The sequence below is a fragment of the Tamandua tetradactyla genome, chromosome 6 (genome assembly GCF_023851605.1).
Source record: "Tamandua tetradactyla isolate mTamTet1 chromosome 6, mTamTet1.pri, whole genome shotgun sequence".
Lineage (NCBI taxonomy): Eukaryota > Metazoa > Chordata > Mammalia > Pilosa > Myrmecophagidae > Tamandua > Tamandua tetradactyla.
Genome location: NC_135332.1, coordinates 58,056,671 through 58,076,971, shown reverse-complemented (window position 1 = coordinate 58,076,971; position 20,301 = coordinate 58,056,671). Strand labels below are relative to the sequence as shown.

The window sequence follows — 20,301 nt, the reverse complement described above, 5'->3', positions numbered from 1 at the left end:
GAATTTTTGAGTCACACAGAACATACTTATTACTGAAACATAGCCTTCTCAAATCTGTTTGATCTCATGGCTTTTTTGTTTTCTCTAGAAAGTGACCTTTAAAGCTGGTCCTCAGCTACAGTTCCTCTTTCACTCTGACAGCAGTAACAATGAGTGGGGCTACAAATTCACTGTTACTGCCTATGGTTTGCCTGATGTCGCCGTGTCTTGGGGTTTGGACTTACAACTCCTTGTTTCCCGACTGATGGGACGCCTTGCTTCCCAGTGCATGGCACTCAAGTCTACGCATCGTAAGTCCGCATACCTATTACTTCTCCTCTCCCTCTCCTTATAAACGCAACGAAAAGCAAGGTGCATACGCGATGCACGCTCTCTCTCTCTCTCTCTCTCTCATTCTTTCTCTCTCTCTCTTTCATGCATGTTGTCACCATGTAATGGCATAACAAAGGTTTTTGATAATATCTCAAACCAGAGCAGATTGTCCACTTGACACCATTGTCATTAAGTTTCTTGATTAGAACTCTGGAACAAAATACAAAGGATGCTATGGAGTCCCTCTGTGGAAGATAAGTTGGGGAAGCAGTCATTTTTTAGCTTTATCATCCTTTTTAAAAGGTGGAATTATGTATACTTCAGAAAGCAGAAGTATAGAAAAATTAACTGTATGTCCTATAGCAATCTATGATTATTTAAATATGTAAATATGAATTTTATCTTAAAGTAATTTGTTCAACTTAGTTATTAAATTCACTCAAGGAACAAGACATAATAGAATAAGCTTTCTAGATATTTTATTTCTATATCATTTTAAAAAATTTTCTGATTATAAAAGAATTACATGAAAAGAAAAGCCAAAGAAATAAAATTATCCCTAATCCTAAAATCATTCTAATACCCACAGATAACTATTATTAGCATTTTGGTTTATTTCCACCTGTTCTTTTTTTCTATGCCTATTTATAAATACATCTATGATGGGTGTTTAATTGTTATTTTTTACAAAATTGTGAACATTTTCCCATAATTAAATATCCCTAAATGCCACTCTGTCATGTCCTAGAGGTGGTTCATATTCTATTTTCAACTTACTATAGATTGGTCATTTCAAACATACTTTATAACTGAGGCTGTTCTACAAATTGGCAGCATTTCAAGACTTTCTTATGATTTGGCTTAATTTGTCATGTGTTTATAAAGTATCAGAATTACATTCTGGTAAATGTGGGTGAATTCCCTCAAAGTTTTAATAGTGTACAAAGTTTGTGGGGTGTTTTTTTTTTTTTTAACTTTTTCTCTGATACTTAAAGATTCTCAATTCATTAAGGAAAAAATGGAACTCTCATAAGCTTTCTTCTCTTTACAGAGTTAGGAAGTAATATGGCAGTACCTCAGGCAAAAATGACCTTAGTGCTAAACTCCCCCTTATGGAAACCTGTCTTCAGGCATCAGATTTGTCCAGAATTGAAATTAGAAGCAAGCTGGCCCACTCATCCACAGCAGGATAGTAAGGAGGTATGTACTCTTCTGTTGTTTTTCTACTTGGAGTGAAAAATGTTGACTAATATTTATTACTTTAAATTATAAATATATGTTTTAAAATCTTACCACCCCCCACTAAGATGTTAGCTCCATGAGAGCAGAAACTGTCTTTTTGTTCAGTTGATATCCTCACTGTGTACCACAATGCCCTGTGGTATTCAAAAATATTGAATGAATGACTCTTCAGTGAAATGTAATAGGTGTTCAGTAAATTGCGCTTAGTAGAATGAGTTATCAAGCAAAAAAGTTCCTATTCCTAGGGTCAGCTGAGGCAAACTTTAAATGATTTGTGCTCCCCCTTTTGTTCTCCTTAGAAATGTAGCACATTATGTAGGTATATAGTGTTTTAAAAATTGAACTAGCTTGTCCTCTGTTTTTTCGTCTCTCCTTCCTTCTATCTCTGTTCTACTACTTCTGCTCCCTCTATCCCTTCCCCTCCTCCCCCATCTAAGTTTTTTGATGAATCTAGTGGCTTTTCCTCAGCTTTTATTCTCCTTTACCTCTCTGTTAAATTTGGCTCCTTCAAACCCTTTCTTCTTTTGATTTCATGACAGTCCACTGTCTTCTCTTACATCTAGCTGGTCCATCTGCTTCCTTTATTGCCCTGTCTTGTTCCTCTTTCTCTAGAAGGTAGGCTTTTTTCAAGACTTGATCCTTCTTTCCCCTGTCTCCAGTCCCCTCAAGACTTCATCCACTCTACTCTCTTCTGCTGTCATCTCTGTGAATAATTTCTAATATCAATTTCCAGCCCTAGTTCTTCTCCCAGGCTCCAACCATGTATCTTCATTTCCCTGTTAGGTATTGCCATGCCGTGTCCTGTGAAAACCAGATGTCTGCCCTAACTGCTCTACTTCTTTTGTTGTCTTTATTGTTTCTCCAGACTTTGAGCTGCTGCTCCGTAGCATCACCTTAATCCCCACCCTGTCCTCACCCTTCCTTCCAGTCAGCTGCAAGCCCTATGGTTTCTTCCTTGTGATGTTCATCTCTTTCCGTTTTCTCTGTCTCCATCTTTATCCAGGTCCTCATCTTGCACCTGCATTATTACAGTGGTACCTACCAAGTTTTTTTTGATCACTGCATTATCTTGTCATTCCACTGCCAAGCACCATTAATGGCTCCCCGTTGCCCACAGGGTGAAGTCTAAACTCCTCAGTGTGACAGTCAAGGCTCTCTACAGTCTCCTTTCACCTTACCTCTCTGCCTCTAGTTCCCATCACTCCCCAGCTGAGACTTCAGGCCAGGTCAGTCTCCCCACTGTCCTTCCTGATTCTTAACTGCTGCTAATGGTTGTGTTCCTCAGGCCAAACCTGCCCATCCTTCAGGGTCCAGCCCAAAGCCCATATCTGCCAGGAGGCTTTTCTTAATTACTTTAACCTTCCAGGAACTTTCTCCTTTGAATTCTTAGCACTGGGCATCCCTTCTAGGCATTTGGCACTTGGTAATCCTTTGCTTTGTGATAGTGCTAGTTTTAATGCTTTTAATGTTTTATTTATGTTTACCTTTTTTTTTTTTTTGAACTTGTATATCTGTCTGGTCTCCCCAAAATAGATTTAAACTTCCTGAGAGTATACATCATGTTTTATACTTCCGCTTTGGCCTAGTAAGTGCTCAATAAAGTTTGTTTTTTGAATGAATGTGTTAAACGTGGTGGTTCTCTTTTTGTTCCCAGGTTAAGAACATCCCTGATGATCCATGCTGCAATTTTCTTCTTGATTTTGCACAGTCAGATCCTACTCAGATCTTTTGTGGGCCATATTCAGAACTTTACAAAGGATTCATACAGGCATGTAGAAAACAAGCCCCAAAGACAGATATAGTTGCTGGTTCCACTATTGATCAAGCTGTGAACGCCACCTTTGCTGCTCTGGTGTATCGCACTCCAGACTTATATGAGAAGCTGCAAAAATATGGTAACTTATATTACAGGGAATATTTTTTGTCTGAAGCCTAATTGCTAAGTTTTAAGAAACCCTATCTTAAGTAAAAATTATGTTTTAAGCTGCTGTAAACATATTTCTGCAACTATAAACTTCATCTGTTATTCTTACTTTGCCAGTCAGAAGATTCATGGCCAATTTATCATTAGCAGATTGTAATATGTGACTTTTAATTAGCAGATAATTTGTCTTTATCTCATAATTCTCAAAGCTGCCAAGAGGTTTAATGGGAAGAAACTTTAATTTGAGCTCCAGTCGCAGTTGAAAACTTCATAGTTGTTCATAGGTGATAGCTTCAGTTTATCAAGCAAACTTTTTGGGCCTCAGTTTCCTTATCTGAAAACAGACTTTGATTTGATTAGTGTCCTAACATTCTAAGAAGTTCCACTTAAAACTCAGATATTTATGTCATGGAACATGCTAACAGCCAAGGAAGAATATGTAGGTATTAACTCTTACCTTTAGATTCACAGCTTCTTTGTAGCATCAGCCAGCTCTTTGCTTATATCCCCTAGGTATACCATCTCTGTATATTTACCATATAGAGAGTCTGCACCAAACAGGACCCAAAGGGAAGGCAAGTCTCTCTCTTTATGCTCACACTCAAACAGGGAAAAAGCATTTAAAACTTTGCCTAAAGATGAGCTATGGGTTTTCTCAAGTGATTTGACAGGACATATGTTCTTTCCACAGTGCAGCTGAAATAATCAGAAACAAATGCTTCCTTCTGTTAGAGTGGAGATTTGAGTTTTGCTGATATTATTGTTATTATGAATATTATTATCACTACCACCTGTGTTGCTCAGTCCTTTGGATCTCACATTGCAGAGTTATTTCCTGATTTCTAAAACATCCTGATTCACTATCAACTCCTAATATCTTAATATCTTCTTAATAGCGGTTAAGAAGCTGCTCAGGTAAATAAAACTACATTGAGGCATGAGTGATTTATGGAAACAAATGTCATATGGAAGAGTATATCTCTCCACTAAGGGATGGGGTCAGATGACCTACTGTATGACTTTGGGGAAAAATTTAAAAATTCAGCGTATCTTTTTGTGATCTAACTTTAGTAAGAAAGCTGAACAATCTTTGTTAACCTCTGAGAAATTTTAGTAGAGAGATAAAAGTCTTATGGGTTAAGAGCTGAAAAATAAAAGGCTTCCTGCTAGGGGAAAGTTCTCCCAGCTCCTTTTCTAACCATGTTCTCATATCAATGCTTATTTGCAGTAGAGAGAAACAGTCAAATGTGGGAATTAGAAATACTTAGTTGTATGCAGGTTTTTACTGGAAATACCTTCTGACTTGAGGGAGGCAGTGTGTCTCCATTCTTTTTGTCCCTATCTATAAGATGCAGATATCATGTCTAAGGACTATTCACAAGCTCTGTAAGCGCTCGTGACCTCTTTGAGAATGGACTTTGTCTAGCTAATTTGTTCCTCTTTGAATGTCTAAAAATTGGCAATGTTTGGGGTTGGAAATTTAGTGGAAGAGTTATTCAGCTAGACTCTCCACTTCATGAGATCAGGGCAGGCATTGTATTTCTGGGCCCAGCACACATTCTGGGTAGTCAGTAAATGTTTACTGCACTAGACATTAATGCAACAGAGAGCATCAGACTGTTCTAGTTTGCTGTTGTTTGGATTTTAGAGGAAGAGAAGGGCCTCATAGGTCTTTTTTTTTTTAAGAGAAAAGCTTTTTTGGCTTATTTTTCTAGTTATAGAATGATATTTATTATAGAAATGTAACACAGTAGAAAAAAGCTGTAAATAATTATCGGCTACAATCTTACCACTTAAGAATATCTGTATTTACATTTTTTTTATGTATTTACCTGGCCTTTTATCTAGGCATGTACATGTAATTACACACACACATGCATCATACTCTTTATAAATGATAATTTTGATTATACTGTTTTAAAACCATTTTTTGTACTTAGAATAGCATGAAATTTTTTCCATGTCAGTAGTTATTTTTTACTTCACTTTTTTCTATTTAGAATTTTTATTAATAAAACCAATCAACATACAATATGAACATTTTTTATCACATGGTTGTATATTCATCATCATGATCATTTCTTAGGACATTTGCATCAATTCAGAAAAAGAAATAAAAAGAAAACAGAAAAAAATTCATATATATCATACCCCTTACCCCTCCCTTTCATTGATCACTAGTATTCCAATCTACTAAATTTATTTTAACATTTGTTCCCCCTATTATTTATTTATTTTTGATCTACATGTTTTACTCATCTGTCCATAAAGTAGATAAAAGAAGCATCATACACAAGGTTTTCACAATCACACAGTCACATTGCAAAAGCTATATTGTTATACAATCATCTTCAAGAAACATGGCTACTGGAACATGGCTCTACATTTTCAGGCAGTTCCCTCCAGCCTCTCTGTTATGCTTTAACTAAGAAGGTGATGTCTATTTAATGCGTAAGAATAACCTCCAGGATAACCTCTCGACTCTGGAATCTCTCAGCCATTGACACTTAATTTTGTCTCATTTCTCTCTTCCCCCTTTCATTTTACCTCACTTTTAATGTTTGCATAATATTTCCATTTCAGAAATTGTTAACGAACATTTGGAATTTCTGAAATTTAACTCTCAGTTTTTCTGACAATAATTTAACAAATAATTTAAACACTACGCAGGGGAACTTACTCCAAAAATAATGCACAGAAATTGCTGGTAACTATAGCAATGGTGAAGTGATAAGACATTAAGGAAAAGTTAGTAGTAATGCAGAGAACCCGTTACAGGTATTTTGTCTTAACTAACTTTTTTTTTTCTCAAGCCCATATTATTGCCCCCAGTGGTGTTAGGGAAAGACTTTTTCTATGCGTTAGGAAGTTTTGAAGATACTTAATGTTTCAAGTAGTGACTTGTGTTAACTGAACATAATCTCTTTGCATCTCCTACTTTCCCCAGTAAACAGTGGGGGCAAAGCAGCGCTGAGTGAGGAGTTTGCACAGGTGTATTCCTTGGCTGATGGGATTAGAATATGGATGGTAAGATTTTTCTTCTCATCTGATTTTTATATATTTTATCATGGAATTAAGGTAACTAGCATTCTTCTCAAGAATGTAACTCTAGGATTATTTTCTTTTTAATAAAAATTGAAGGATATGAGTATATATAGAATGGTTTATAACCCTTGGAATCATTATTTGGTGAGTATTGAGAATGTTCAGAGTAAACCTAGTTCAGTTGAGCCCCATTTATATCCTTCAGTAACCCCAGAGGCCCCCTCCATTGAACCCCCGAGGCAAAGAGTAAAGGCATTGCTCTAGATACTAGGAGACCATTAATAGTTTTTGGCAGGGGAGAGGACTGCCAGGTCTGTGTTTTAGAAAAGTTGTTCTGCAGCGTTGTTTGTGATAGCAATAAACTGTAAGAACCCGATGTCCATTGGTAAGAGAATGGATGAAAATATAGTATATTTATATGATGGAATACTGTATTGTAATTAAAATGAGTGATATAGATATATATGTATCAGCAAGGATTGAATGATGGATTCAATGGATGAATCTCAAACATGGTAAGCAAAAAAAGTAAGATGCAGAAGAATGCATATGTATAGTTCTACTTATAAAATTTAAACATGAGCGAACTAAATTTATGTTATGTGCATAAATATATAGTAAAATTATATACATGGAAATACTAAACACCACATTCAGGAGAATTGTTATTTCTTAAGTGTGGAGATAAGTATCTTTGTTAGTGTTATTATTCTTTATGTATATGTATCAGAACTATTGTATAGAAATTGGAATGCAAGTGAGAAGGAAAATGAGATTGAAAGAGAGAAACTAATGTGGTGGTTGAGGTGAGGATGGCTTCTGATATTTTGGAGACAATTAACGAGAACTTGTGATTGATATTGGTGGTGAACAGGAGAGAGGAATTTAGAAAGACTCCTAGTTCCTGGCTTGGATCACTTGATGGGTGGTAGAAGCATTGATCAGGGTGGGAAAAATGGTCTTGGATCTGGGATTGGGGAGACAAATTCATTTTGGGACATGTTGAATATGAGGATATATCTAGGTTATCTGAGACATCTAGGTAGAGAGTTAAGTAAATGAAAGAATCTAAATGTGTGATGCTTCAGAGAAATACCAAGGCAAGAATAAAGATAGCGTCAAAGAACTGGTAATTGCTTTTTAAAAACAGATGGGTTTATCTGGGGACAGGCAGTCTTGAACAGAATCTACACTGACTAGAACATTGTAGGTGCCAGTGTATACTGATAGGTACATGGAAACCAAAATGAACAGGATCTCTCAAAATAAACTGAAGGGCATCATCATCACAGTGTTGGGAAGAGAACCAGAAAACTGTGCTAAGGCAGTAGAAGAATTTTAAGGGGAAAAAAATATCTAATTATGTCAGCTACCAGAGTTCAAGTAAAAAGAATTTGACAGTTGACAAGTTACTATTGTAGGTCATAGCCCTGGTTTAACATAAGACAGACTGCTGAAAGTTGGATAAGATGCCCGCCTTCTTCCCAAGACCTTGGCCTCTCATGCATTGCATGTGACCTGTGTGAGCTATCAGCATTTGGCCCATGCTACAACCATTGCCTTGTCTGGTACTAGAAATACCATTCTCTATCCAGAGTGTGTGTGTGTGTGTGTGTGTAGATCTCAGCATCCGTCAAGGTGTTCCATCATTCTGGGTAGAATAGAGATCAAATTCTGATCTATCCTGTGTAGCAGATCACATGTGTAATTCAGAAAGACCCTTCACTTCTCTAGACCTCAGCTTCTTTATCTGTACCAGGCAGGCTTCAAATCCTTTAGCACCAGTGTTTCAGAATTTTTTAAATAATAAGGTCATAGGTACTGCCGCCTCCCAAAAACAAATAGTCAAAAAGAAGGTAGCTTTGCAGATACACTTTTAGGTAGCTTCAGAGCCTGGAAATGCTCTTTCGCTGCAGAGCTTGTCTGGTGCTTGTCAAGTGGATGGAGATGACAAAAGCTGTAGAAAGCTATAAAGTACACCATAGTGTTGTAGCGCGAAAACCAGGAGCGAGGCTGCAGGCCTCCAGGAACATTCCACGAAGTTAGAACAAGCTGAGACTAAGGATCTGCAGTTTCAGGAAGCAGGTTTTATTAGCTCGTGCGCACGAGGGCCCAGCTGAATCACCTCAAAAGTCTGAGCCCCGAACAAAAGGCAACCTTAGCTTTTATAGACTTTTTGACATGATAAAGACAAGGTACACAATTGGCTGATTTAAGTTGAGAATGGCCCAGAGCTGAACAGTTGAGGGGCCCCCACCCCAGGAATGTCTTCTTTTGCCTACGTGCATCTTTACCAGTTCCTGAAGGCTAGGGGAGGGGGTTTCTATACCAGGAAATGTGCCTTATCTCACTTGCCTGCAAGGAGAGGGGGTTTGGGGATTTTCCACAGAGAGCACAGCTAAACCAGAAAGAAGGCAAGGCCTGCCTGCTACAGTCTCAGCTCTGTGCTTTTGAGGTAGTTTCTTGTGCGTGCCCTTGCTAACCTGACATCTGGGACAACATATTTATGTTTCTTGAATCTTTCTCCCAGTTAGAGATGAAACAGAAATCCTTGATGGGCCTGGGAAATGAGATAGAAGAGAAACACGACTCAGAAGCAAATGAGGCAAATCCTGAGAGCTTGGGTGAGTGTGCTAATTTCAGCTGTCTGTACTTGAACTTCTGCTTTCATTGCCAAATCTAGAAAATCTGTAACTTATCTTCTAGATTATTTTAGTTGAAGTTGTGTTAGCTAGAGAACATAACACAGGTACGTAATGTAGTTTCAAAGATGTATCACAAAGAAAATTCCAGAAAGAAATAAGTGTTTTTGACATGCTCCAAATGGAGCATCTTTCTGTTTACTTCTCTTAGAAGGTCTCAGGTGCTCTTTGACCTATGTCTTGTTATGTTTTCAGATCATGCTCACACTGACTGAATATTCAGTGAAATTAAGGAATTGCTTTTATTTTAGATGTGATGATGATATTATGGTTATATTATTTTTAAAAACGCTTTAAAAAAATAGAGAAATATACTGAAGTTTTTACAGATGAAATAATGTGATGCTTGGGATCTGATCCATGGAGAGGGTGTAGGCAAAACACATTTGGCCATGAACTGATAATTACAGAAACTCAGTGATGGGTACACAGAAGGGTCCTTATACTATTCTGTATATATTTGAAAATGTCCATAATAAAGCTTTTTTTAAAGTGCACTGATAGTACTGAGGACATCTTGAGTTGTATATTGAGATGAAATGTGAGTCTTTTCTGTCAGTAGATATGTTATATCATTATATTTCTCATCCTAAGTAGGTAACATAGAATGTTTTCTCTCTGAAAATAGGCAGTAAGTTTAATTTTGATTTTAAAATTATCTTTCTTGCTTTTTTGTATTCAGCAAAAGAATGTATTCAGAAGAGTCTTCTATTACTAAGATTTTTGCCCATGGGTGTAAGCTCAAAAGAAAGTTGTGACAAGTTAGTGACTACAGATGAAACCGATCATCTTCAGCCACTTGACAAGCGCCAGAGGACAAGCTCTGTGGTGGAAGAGCATTTCCAGGCTTCATCATCTCCCACTGAAGCAGCACCCCCTGCTGTAGGAGACAGGAGTCCTGGTTTGGATGTCCAGGCTCAGCTGCTGCCCAGCAGAGACCCTCGCACCACGGAGGTGTCCTCTGCCACTATTGAAGAGCCCTCGTCACCTTCCACACCTACCCGGCGGCCTCCCTTCACCCGAGGGCGACTCCGGCTGCTCTCCTTCCGATCCATGGAGGAGGCCAAACTGGTGCCCACAGTAAAAGAGAAATACCCTGTGCTGAGGGACGTCCTGGACTTCATTAAAGATCAGTCACTCTCGCATGAGAGGTGAGCCAGAGTCAAAGTATTTTTTCACTTAAGATTTGTACATTATACTGTATATAATTATATCTCAGCAATGTACTGTTAGCATAAAAAAAAGAAGCAGAATTTCTTTTAGTAGTGGCTACTATTTGTCTTACTTTATTAACCCAAGCAGAAATTTAGGATTTGATATTTTCTACAAAATCATTTGTTAGTGGGCCTATACCTATGGGAGTATTGTGTGTTTTAATTTGCAATAGTAAAGGAATTTCCTATCCCAAGAATTAAGGTGTTGCCTCTATGGGAAAGTAAAGATGTCAGAGTTCCTTTTTCATTCATTTACTTTTTAATATGGGTTGTCAGGTCTCTAGCCAATTCGTGTGAACCAATTAGTAATGCTGCTAAGTAGTGGCTCAAAGTACGAAAAAGGTATTGATATTCTTCCTGAATGTCTTCCTGAATGTCTAATACCTCACAATCATATTTCCTTTTTATTAATAGGGGATTAGAACTTGGGTGGAGGTTATTTTTCTTTGTGCTTCAGAGTTTTCTGGTGTTCCTGATTTAATTCTGTCTCCAGTGTTATAAAGGTTCTGTCCTTGAGGAAAGCCCAAGCCCAGAGCATTCTCGAAGTCTTGAAGATAATTCAGTGTTGTACAGAATCCCTGGGGCAGCCTCACTGCTTCCATCCGCCTTACATACTTTTCCTGTTCGAACTTCTGACCTGCCAGAAAGAGTTTTCCAAGTAAGCACGTATTTCAAGTCTATAACATTTTTTTTTAAATCCTAATTGTCTTCTAAAAACATTAACTCCTGCCTTAATGGAGCTTATATTTTAGTGAGGAGATACAGACACAAAATAAAAATATAAACAGGTAGCAGATCGTGCTACCACAATGTGGAGATTGTATAAAGAATGATCATTTTGATCATCAGGGAAGGCAAGCTGATAAGATGACATATATACCAAGGGATGAATGACCAAAAGGAGTCAGTTAAAATGGGGGGTTGGGGAGATGGGGCTGGGGAGGTGGGGTTGCAGGGAACAGTTGCAAAGGTCCTAGGGTGTGAAATTAGCCCGAAAGAAAGCCAGTGTGCCTGAGTATGGGGCAAGAGTGGAAAGTAGGATGAGACAGGGTCAGAAAGTTATGCAGGGCCATGTCCTATTAAGCTTTGTTGACATGATTTAAGGTGTTTGGATTTTCTGTCTTGTAGATAGGAAATGATTGGAGAATTTTAGCACAAGTGTGTCCAAGAGGGACACACTTTAATTTATATTTTTTAAAGCTGCCTTTGGCTACTGTGTGAAAAAAGTGGCAGTCAGAGGTGTTTGGAGACCATTGTAATAATCCAGGCAGGAGATGGTGGGTTTTGGACAAAACGGTAGTCTTGAAAATGGAAAGGGAAGGGTTGGATTTGGAGTATATTTTGGTTGTAGAATTGTCAGGACTGATAGATTAGATGTAGAGGATAAATGAAAGAAAGAAATCATGGAGTAGGGGAGTGGAACTAGGATTTTGGCTTGAGTAGCTGCATAGATGGTAATGCATTTTTTTGCATTGAAATATTTGCATGTACCATACAGTCCATCCAAAATGTGCGAGCATTGGCTCACAATATCATCACATAGTTGTGTATTCATCACCATGATCAAATAATACATTTTAGAAAATTAGAAAGGAAACAGATATGAGGGAAAATCAGAAGTTCTGTTTTGGCCATGTTAAGTTTGAACTTTTTTGAAATTCAGGTAAAACGTCAAGAAAACAGAGATTTGAGTAAATATCTGGAGAGAAGTCTGGGCTTGGGGCAGAATTGGAAGCCAGAAGCGTGTAGGTAAAATTTAAAACCATGAAACTAGATGAGTCCATCTAGAAAGATAAGACCATATAGACAAGAAGGAGCCCAGGATGAGCCGCAGGGGTACTTAATTACTTAGAAGTCAAGCAAAAGAAGAGGAGCCAGCTAAGAAGATAAGAAGGAGTGATGATTGTTGTAGAGTTAAAACCAGAAGGACAGTGGAATCACAGAAGCCAGATGAAGACTGGATTTCAAAAAAGATGGAAATGGCCCATTGTTTTCAAATCCTGCTGCTAGAGCCAGGGGAGCCAGGGGGTTGCAAACCCAGTTGGACTGGTTTGAGAAGAGATTATGGGATGAAAAAATGAAGAGACCACAGACATTTTTTTTTAATTGGCCTTAAAGAGGAGTAGGGAAAAGAGGCAGTAACTAGAAGGACATATGGAGTAACTGAGGGGTTTCAAGAAATAAGCATATTTGTATGCTAGTGGGAATGAGTCAGTATTGAGGGAAAACCTGATACAGGTAGAGAGGGAAACAATTACTTGGGTAGAGAAGTTAGCCTTTGATAAAACCAGGGAGACTATATTAGGATTAGGAGGAGGGACCAATAACTGTGAATAGAGGTGAAAATTGATTTGGTAGTATAAAAATGAGGGAATCCCTATGGGATCATTTCTTTTTGGAAAAAATAAAATGTGCTAATAGTCATCAGCTTTAAAGGTTTTTAAGGAGGTAGTGGCAGTTTAAGGAGAAGTTAGAAGGTTTGAAATAGCAATAAAAATTGAGAAAGCTCGTCTATTAGATTGCCTATTTTGTTGCTTAAAGTTGTAAATTTAAATTGATACTAGTCAGCTTGGTTGTGTGGGGTTTTCTCCAGCAACATTCAGCTGTTTTGATATAGGTATAAGATTTGTCAGCCAGGAACGAGGCAAGGGAGTTAGCGTTTGCTAGAATGTGACAAGCCATGGAGTCCAAGCATGACAGGAGTAGTAGGTAGTGAACATAGAGTAGTGTTCTGGGTTGGAGGTCTCTTTGGGTTTGAAAGAAAGGGCTGTTGTGGGAATCCTAAAGTAGATGAGTAGAAGGATGAAAAGTTGGGATCAAAGTGGGATGCTCTCAAGTCAGTATTTCAGAGGTAATGTACTCACTGTATGACAAGGTCAAGAAAGTGACTGTCTGACTGGTATGGCTAATGGGATGAAAGAGGAAGAGATCATTGGATGTGAAGATGTCAGAGTGATAGATAAGGAACTGGATGCATCATTCACACAGATGTTGAAGTCACCAAGGGGACCAGGATTGAGATCATCAGTGAAGGGGGATGGGGCACAATTGTGTGGACTGGATTAAATGAGGTAATTTGTGAAAAATACTTAACACAGTAACTGACACTCAAGAAGCAGTGGAAAAGGTGGCTTTTCCATTAACAGATAAATCATCATCAGCTACCTACTCCTGTTGGGCATCTCTTTTGATCCATTCCAGTGGATTTGCCTGCTCTATTGTCCATTATTTTCTAAAGTGGATATATTTGTATTTCCTTCGGTTTCTGTGCCATTTTGTTCTGTTTATTGCTGTTGTCTTTCTTCCATGAAAAGAATTATTAAGTAAATGATGTTCTGATAAGAAGTCATGATTTCCTCTGTTTCTAGTTATTTTGGACACTTGGAAGGCTGTGGTACAGAGCTGCACAAAGAAATTCGAGACACTTACTACAAACTGGTTCTCTTTTTGGTCAGAGCGATTAAAGGATTCAGTGGCATAAATGACAGGTATTGGATAACTTTATAATTTCTGAAGAAGAAAATATATTTTGTTTTTTTTTCTCATTACGAAATAAATACATGTTCAATGTTGAAATTACAGAAAAACACAGAGAATAAAATGAAGATAACTTGTAATCGTACCATCCAGAACTAAACACTGTTGTTAACATATTGGTATACTTTAGTCCAGACTTTTTTTCTATATGGTGTACACCTTTTTTTTGACAGGGATGGGTCTTAATATATCTAAGAATTTGTAGCCTGTTTTCAGTTTTTGATGTATAATACACAGTGGATTATGTTTTAAAACTTGAGTATAAAGTTGTTTCCCAGTCTCTTTAGTGAGTGGCTTAGATATAATCCTTAAAGCAAATGGTACTTCTGTAAATCTAAATTGTATACCTTGACTCATCTTTGGCCAGCCCTAATCTTTTTGTTTATTAGGAGATGGTTTTTTTACTACTCAGTCCTTTACCATAAAATGCAGCCTATAGAAGTCCTGGCAGGATGGAAACCATACTTTATGCCTTTCAGAGTTCTTTTGCTTAAGCTGTTCTTTGAAGAGTGTCTCATGGGGCATGAAGAATTTGAAAGGAAATTAAAGGAACCCAACCTGCAATCTGGAGTTCTCTTCTACTTCCCAATTAGAAACAGTCCCAGCCACTGATTTCCATTCTTTCTGTTGTCTCTTTTGGTAATGAGCAGCCTTGATAATTTTCACCTTTGTGGACTCTTCAGGTCCTTGCTGCCTGCCTTATCATGTGTTCAGACAGCACTGCTTCATCTTTTGGATATGGGTTGGGAACCCAGTGATCTTGCCTTCTTTGTTGATATTCAGTTACCAGATCTCCTCATGAAAATGTCACAAGAAAACATCAGCATCCATGATAGTGTGATCAGGTAAGAACACAGTCCTGCACTCTGCAATCCCTAAAGTAGATTATAAAATACAGGGATCATAGCCTAGGGATTGAGAGCATGGACTCTGGAGCGAGACTGCCTGTGCAATATCCAGCTGTGTGACCTTGGGGAAGTTATTTAACCACTCTGTGCCTCAGTTGCCTCATTTTAGAGCCAGACCTAGGAATATACCTACCTCATAGGCTTATTATGAGGACTAAGTGAATTATATTTTTAAACGTTTAGAACCGTGTCTGGTACATAGCGGTGCTCTGAAAATGATTGTTGTTGGTGGTGGTGTAAACTCTGAGGATGAAAGTCATCTGCATTTCCTGTAGTGCCTAGTATATAAAGCTTGAATTGTAGGATCATTTTCTGCTTTTTTTGTTTCATATATATATATGTTTTCAGCCACTGTAACCTATTTAACATTATAAAGATATATGGAATAAGCAAAAATAGTGTGCAAAAGTTTTTTTTTCTTTCTGTTTTTGACGAATATCTCTCTACCTTGCTCAAGTCCACTTACCCATTAGCCACTTATGTGTACAGAAAAGAAAGGAGAAGAAAAGCAAGAGTTAGGAGAGAATTAAGAAGGAATGAATGAATAAGTCAACACTAGGACAATTATCACTCTCTCAGAGTAGACATTTGGGGTAAAGGAGATAGACCCAAAGCTGTCTCTGTGTTTACCTGACTTTGGCCATTGCTCTGCTGCCAAAGGGCACTATTGGCAGAGGGAGGGAATACGGAACTGGGGTGGGAGTGAAGAGCAGAAATGGGGAGGCATCAGCATACTGGCTCTTCAGCTGTCAGTCTAGTTAATGTTTCAATCATTGCTTTATCAGCATCTGCCTAGTTTAGTCTTTGGGGATGGGGCCACACCCTTCCTTACCAATTGGCACCTAGCCCAAAGCTAAGTATGAAATGATTTTTAAAAATCAGTTTTTTGGAATGCATGAATGGATAAATGTGTACTTGTTGATTAGTTCATATTTTGAGAATGTATTTTGAATTTGCTATTGAAAAAATCCTTCTGTTTTTTCTGCTTGCTAAAATGAACTATAAACTGAAATTATAGAAGTTGATAATTTTGCATATGAAAAGATTCCTTTGGATTATCTTCCTGAAAACCTTCATTTGAAATGTAGAAACCGAGCACCAGGGCTGATGGTGTTTCGAGGTCTTACAGCAGTTGGTGATAGAGTCAAAGCAACAGGGTCTCTTGACTCCCTTCTCATAATTCTGCTATGATGTGCTAAGCATGTGAAAATCTAAACTTTAAAAAACTTTCTTTGGCCCCAGTGCCTGCCACTTAGTAGGTTCACCACAAATAGTTATAGAGTGAAATTATGCCATATAGGTACAGCCTTTCAAGCCCTGATTCCTCTCCCATAATGTCTGCTCTAGAAAGACCTCCTCTTTTTTATTGGTGTATAGCTATCAAACTCCTGACATAGCCCAGAGGTTTGAAAAACAAACTGACCTTTTTCCCCTCAGAAGCTTAAAAATAGTCTATTTAAAAAAAAAAAAAAAAGATTGTATAATGATACAGCTTTCGCAGTGTGACTGTGTGATTGTGAAAACTTTGTGTCTGATGCTCCTTTTATCTACCTTATCGACAGATGAGTAAAACATACAGAATAAAAATAAATAATGGGGGAACAAATGTTAAAATAAATTCAGTAGATTGAAATGTTAGTGATCAATGAAATGGAGGGGTAAGGGGTATGGTATGTATGAATTTTTTTCCATTTTCTCTATTTGTTTTTCTGAATTGATGCAAATGTTCTGAGAAATGATCATGATGATGAATATACAATATGTGATGATATTGTGAATTACTGATTATGTATGTAGAATGGAATGATCATATGTTAAGAATGTTTGTGTTTGTTGTTATGTTTTTAAAAAATTAATTAAAAACAAAAACAAAAAGAACAAAACAAAAGAAAAAGATTTATATATTAGACCCATAGAATATAGAATCTGCTAACAAACATTTTTCTTAGTTATTGGGAGAGGCATGCTTTTCTCTTTTTATGTCCTTCTTTCAGCCAATGGAGTGAAGAAGATGAGCTTGCTGATGCCAAGCAGAATTCAGAATGGATGGATGAGTGTCAGGATGGCATGTTTGAAGCCTGGTATGAAAAAATAGCCCAGGAAGATCCAGAGAAGCAGAGGAAAGTAAGACCTCTCAACAAGAATGATCTGAAGTGACTTGTTAGGAATGTGGAGAGGATAATCTGCCAGGGGCAGTGCCAGCAGACCATTTCCCCAGAGGACTCCAGGTGGCATTCCGTACTTTAATGAGACTGCTGTCACTCTATTTGGTCTAAAGACCACTCTATTTGGTCTTTAACCTGAGGGGCAGTGAATCCTGATTTGATCATACTCAAAGAGGGACTCCCTCCCTTAGAATTGGGCTCACGGAAAATTGGCTCATGTGGCTGATATATTATCATAGATGCCAATTTATTAATTTACAGTGAGAAATAAAATCACTGAAGGGCTTGGACTCTGGTGTTCCAGTGCAGCACATTCTCTTCTTATAGGCAAGCCATGTGAGAAGCCACATTTTAATCAGCAGCTTAGGCATGGAAGCAGCCATATATACCCAGAATCAAAGTTACATGATTCAGACATGTGAAGGCATCAGGCTTAGACAGCCTGCCATCTCCATCATCACATTAGATGTTATACCTGTCACTGGCATCTTGTTGGTGGCTTCTTTGTGCCAGGTATCTGATGCCTCAGATTTATTCATGTCTATCTATTGAGTACCTACTATGTGCCAAGCAGTCTGTTCCTACTGCACCTCTGTGGGGCTTGGATGGAGCACACCAACTTTGCCTCTGTGGCTCCTTTTTCTCTCTCAGAATCTTAATGGGAGCCATTCTACAGTTTTAAGGTGACTTAGCATATTTGCTCTGGTCTCCTGCATGTTGACTTACTGATTTATTTCCCTCATTTTCCAGACCCTAAAGATAAACTGTACTGTAGCCTCTAAGTCCATTCCAGTGAAACAGTTTGTTTGCTCATGAAGCAATGGCCTTACAATCTCCCCCTAAATTTTTTCCTTTTAAGTACCAGAAAACTGCCCCTTTTGTGCCCTGTATCTGTGAACAAGTACCCCAACCAGAAATTTGAATATTGTTCTTGACCCTTCCTTTTTATTTATCCTCATATCCGGTCTGTCACCAAGGTTCCTCACTTCTACCACTTGAATACCTCTCAGATTTTCTGACTGCGTCGGTTCCACCCTCATTGCCTGTCATGGTGTTACCTTAACAGATTCTGTCCTGGTCAGTCTTACCTCCTTCACACCATTCTTTGTTCAGCAGCAGAGGAGCTTTTAAATACTCAAATTTGATGACATTGCTCTTCAACTTAAAAACTGCCAGTGACTCAGACTAACATTTAAGCCCTTTCTACCTTCAACTGTTTATTCCCTTTCTGTACGCTATTCTTCATCCTGAATTATTGCCGATTTCGTGAACTCTTGTCTTTCCCCCATTTGGGCGTCCTCTAGAGCTTCCTGTTCATTCTGTTTGGCATGCCCACCACCTTCACTTCCACCCAGCTAATTCCTGTTCATCCCTCAGGTCTCAGCTGAGGAATGATTGCCTTTGGAAAGCCTTCCCTAACCTACCCAACACCCGTTGTTATCCCTCCTCTCTGTTCTCTCAGCCTTGTGAATTTGCCTAGCAAAGACCTTATCAGACTGTACTCTCATTGTCTGTTTGCTTGAGGTAATTCCTGACTAGACACTGAGCTCATTTCATTTTCTGATCCTAGCACCCAGTAGTATAATGCCTGGAAAATCATAAGTACCCAATAAATACCTATTGAAGGGATGAATTGATTAATGAGCAGTAGCCACATTAGAAAGTCTGTTGGTTAATTGTGCTTATTTCTCCTTACAGATGCACATGTTCATTGCCCGCTACTGTGACCTGTTAAATGTGGACATCTCTTGTGATGGATGTGATGAAATTGCCCCTTGGCATCGCTACCGGTGTCTACAGTGCAGCGACATGGATCTCTGCAAAACTTGCTTCCTAGGTAAGTTTCACAGACTAGTATGCCATATCCAAAAGTTATATTTGTTTCTATTTTCTGTGATCTTCTCATTTTTAAAATTTGCATTACACTAAATAAAAATACTGCCTAGTGGTATTCTCTGACTTATTGGCAAAGTAAAAAAAGACTCTTTATTTGGTCTTCTCCTGGCTTAGTGGGCAATGTAGAGGTAGCAGGAAAGAACCTAGGTTTAGGGAAGGAAGACCAGAGTGAAAAACTGAGTGAGAATGTTCAGAAAATGAGAGATGGTAAGGCATGAAGTTTAGGTATTTGGTACAAACCTAAAAGTTCACTCACAATGAAGATTTTTGTTTGAATTTGGTATTTTGTGGGGGTGGCACACTATAGACTTGAGAATAGGGGAGTTGCATAATCTGAATATCATATAGGGAACATATCTGCTTGTGATCATGAAAGGAGGCTTTGTGGCATTAAGGAGATAAGCAGTCATCTTCGTGGTTGCAATTTTGGTTAAGCCTATGACTGTGGAAAGAGAGAGAAAGGGGTATTTCTGACAACTCTCAATTTTAGTAGATCCTCAGCATTCCTCGGGGTTTTATCTTAAGATCTTTACAGATTCCCAAATTAATGAATACCACTAGAGCATATAATTTCCCCATAAAATATAGTAAAGTATGACTGGAAAATTTAAGGGAGCTCTTCTTTAATGATCCAGTGAATACAGGTCTAAAATCATTCATGAGGCACTTAAAATAAATTATACCAGCAGTGTAATAATTTTGCACACTCATCATCGTTATTTATAAACTGGCACTCTTTGTGGAGTCTTTTTACAAGGAAGTCATCCCCCATCCCCTCCAGTTCCTAAAATTACTGTCACCCATTTCCAATAGAGAACAACAAAGCTATATTAAGTGTAGGCACTTAAGGAAGAAGAGGATATCTGCTATGTTCATTCACTACTTAAATAACACCACGCACCAGCCACAGAGAGTACATGATACAGTTTCATGCCTCAGTACGCTGACAAATGACTGCATATCATGAAGCTTCAGAATCATTTGAGAAGAATTAAAACTTGTGAAAGCTGAATTTCAGACTTGTAAAAGCTTAGTAAAAGTTACTGTTCATTAACCCTTTTGTCACCCAGTTAAGATGAGACTACTGGTCCAAGCCCCTACCTACCTAGTTATCTAAATCACTCATTTGAGAACCTTCTTCTGATAAGGACCAAATCATGGTGTGTTAAAGCAGGAATGCATATGGGCACAGAAGTCTTGTCTCTTTTTCACTGCACTGTTCTGTAATATCTGTGATGACCCTGTGGCAGCAATTTTACTCTCCAAGTGACAATTGGCACCATTTCCAGATGTCACCTGGAGTCAGTTTTGGTTGTCACAACCTGGTGGGGAAAGGAGGGCAATTACTGGTATCTA

At 38.2% G+C, this 20,301-nt stretch overlaps 1 protein-coding gene across 8 annotated transcripts in view; it reads left to right on the top strand.

Annotated features, from left to right (window-relative positions):
• The window catches only part of ZZEF1 (zinc finger ZZ-type and EF-hand domain containing 1), a 170,255-nt gene that overhangs the window by 86,384 nt on the left and 63,570 nt on the right, over positions 1–20,301 (top strand). For all 8 annotated transcript variants that reach the window (XM_077165584.1, XM_077165586.1, XM_077165583.1 and 5 more), the window contains exons 24-34: positions 89–290; positions 1,364–1,512; positions 3,209–3,449; positions 6,426–6,505; positions 9,054–9,147; positions 9,908–10,376; positions 10,933–11,097; positions 13,808–13,927; positions 14,660–14,821; positions 16,879–17,008; positions 18,748–18,886. In XM_077165584.1, the coding sequence (XP_077021699.1) occupies positions 89–290; positions 1,364–1,512; positions 3,209–3,449; positions 6,426–6,505; positions 9,054–9,147; positions 9,908–10,376; positions 10,933–11,097; positions 13,808–13,927; positions 14,660–14,821; positions 16,879–17,008; positions 18,748–18,886 (1,951 nt within the window). The remainder of the gene's footprint in view (positions 1–88; positions 291–1,363; positions 1,513–3,208; positions 3,450–6,425; positions 6,506–9,053; positions 9,148–9,907; positions 10,377–10,932; positions 11,098–13,807; positions 13,928–14,659; positions 14,822–16,878; positions 17,009–18,747; positions 18,887–20,301) is intronic.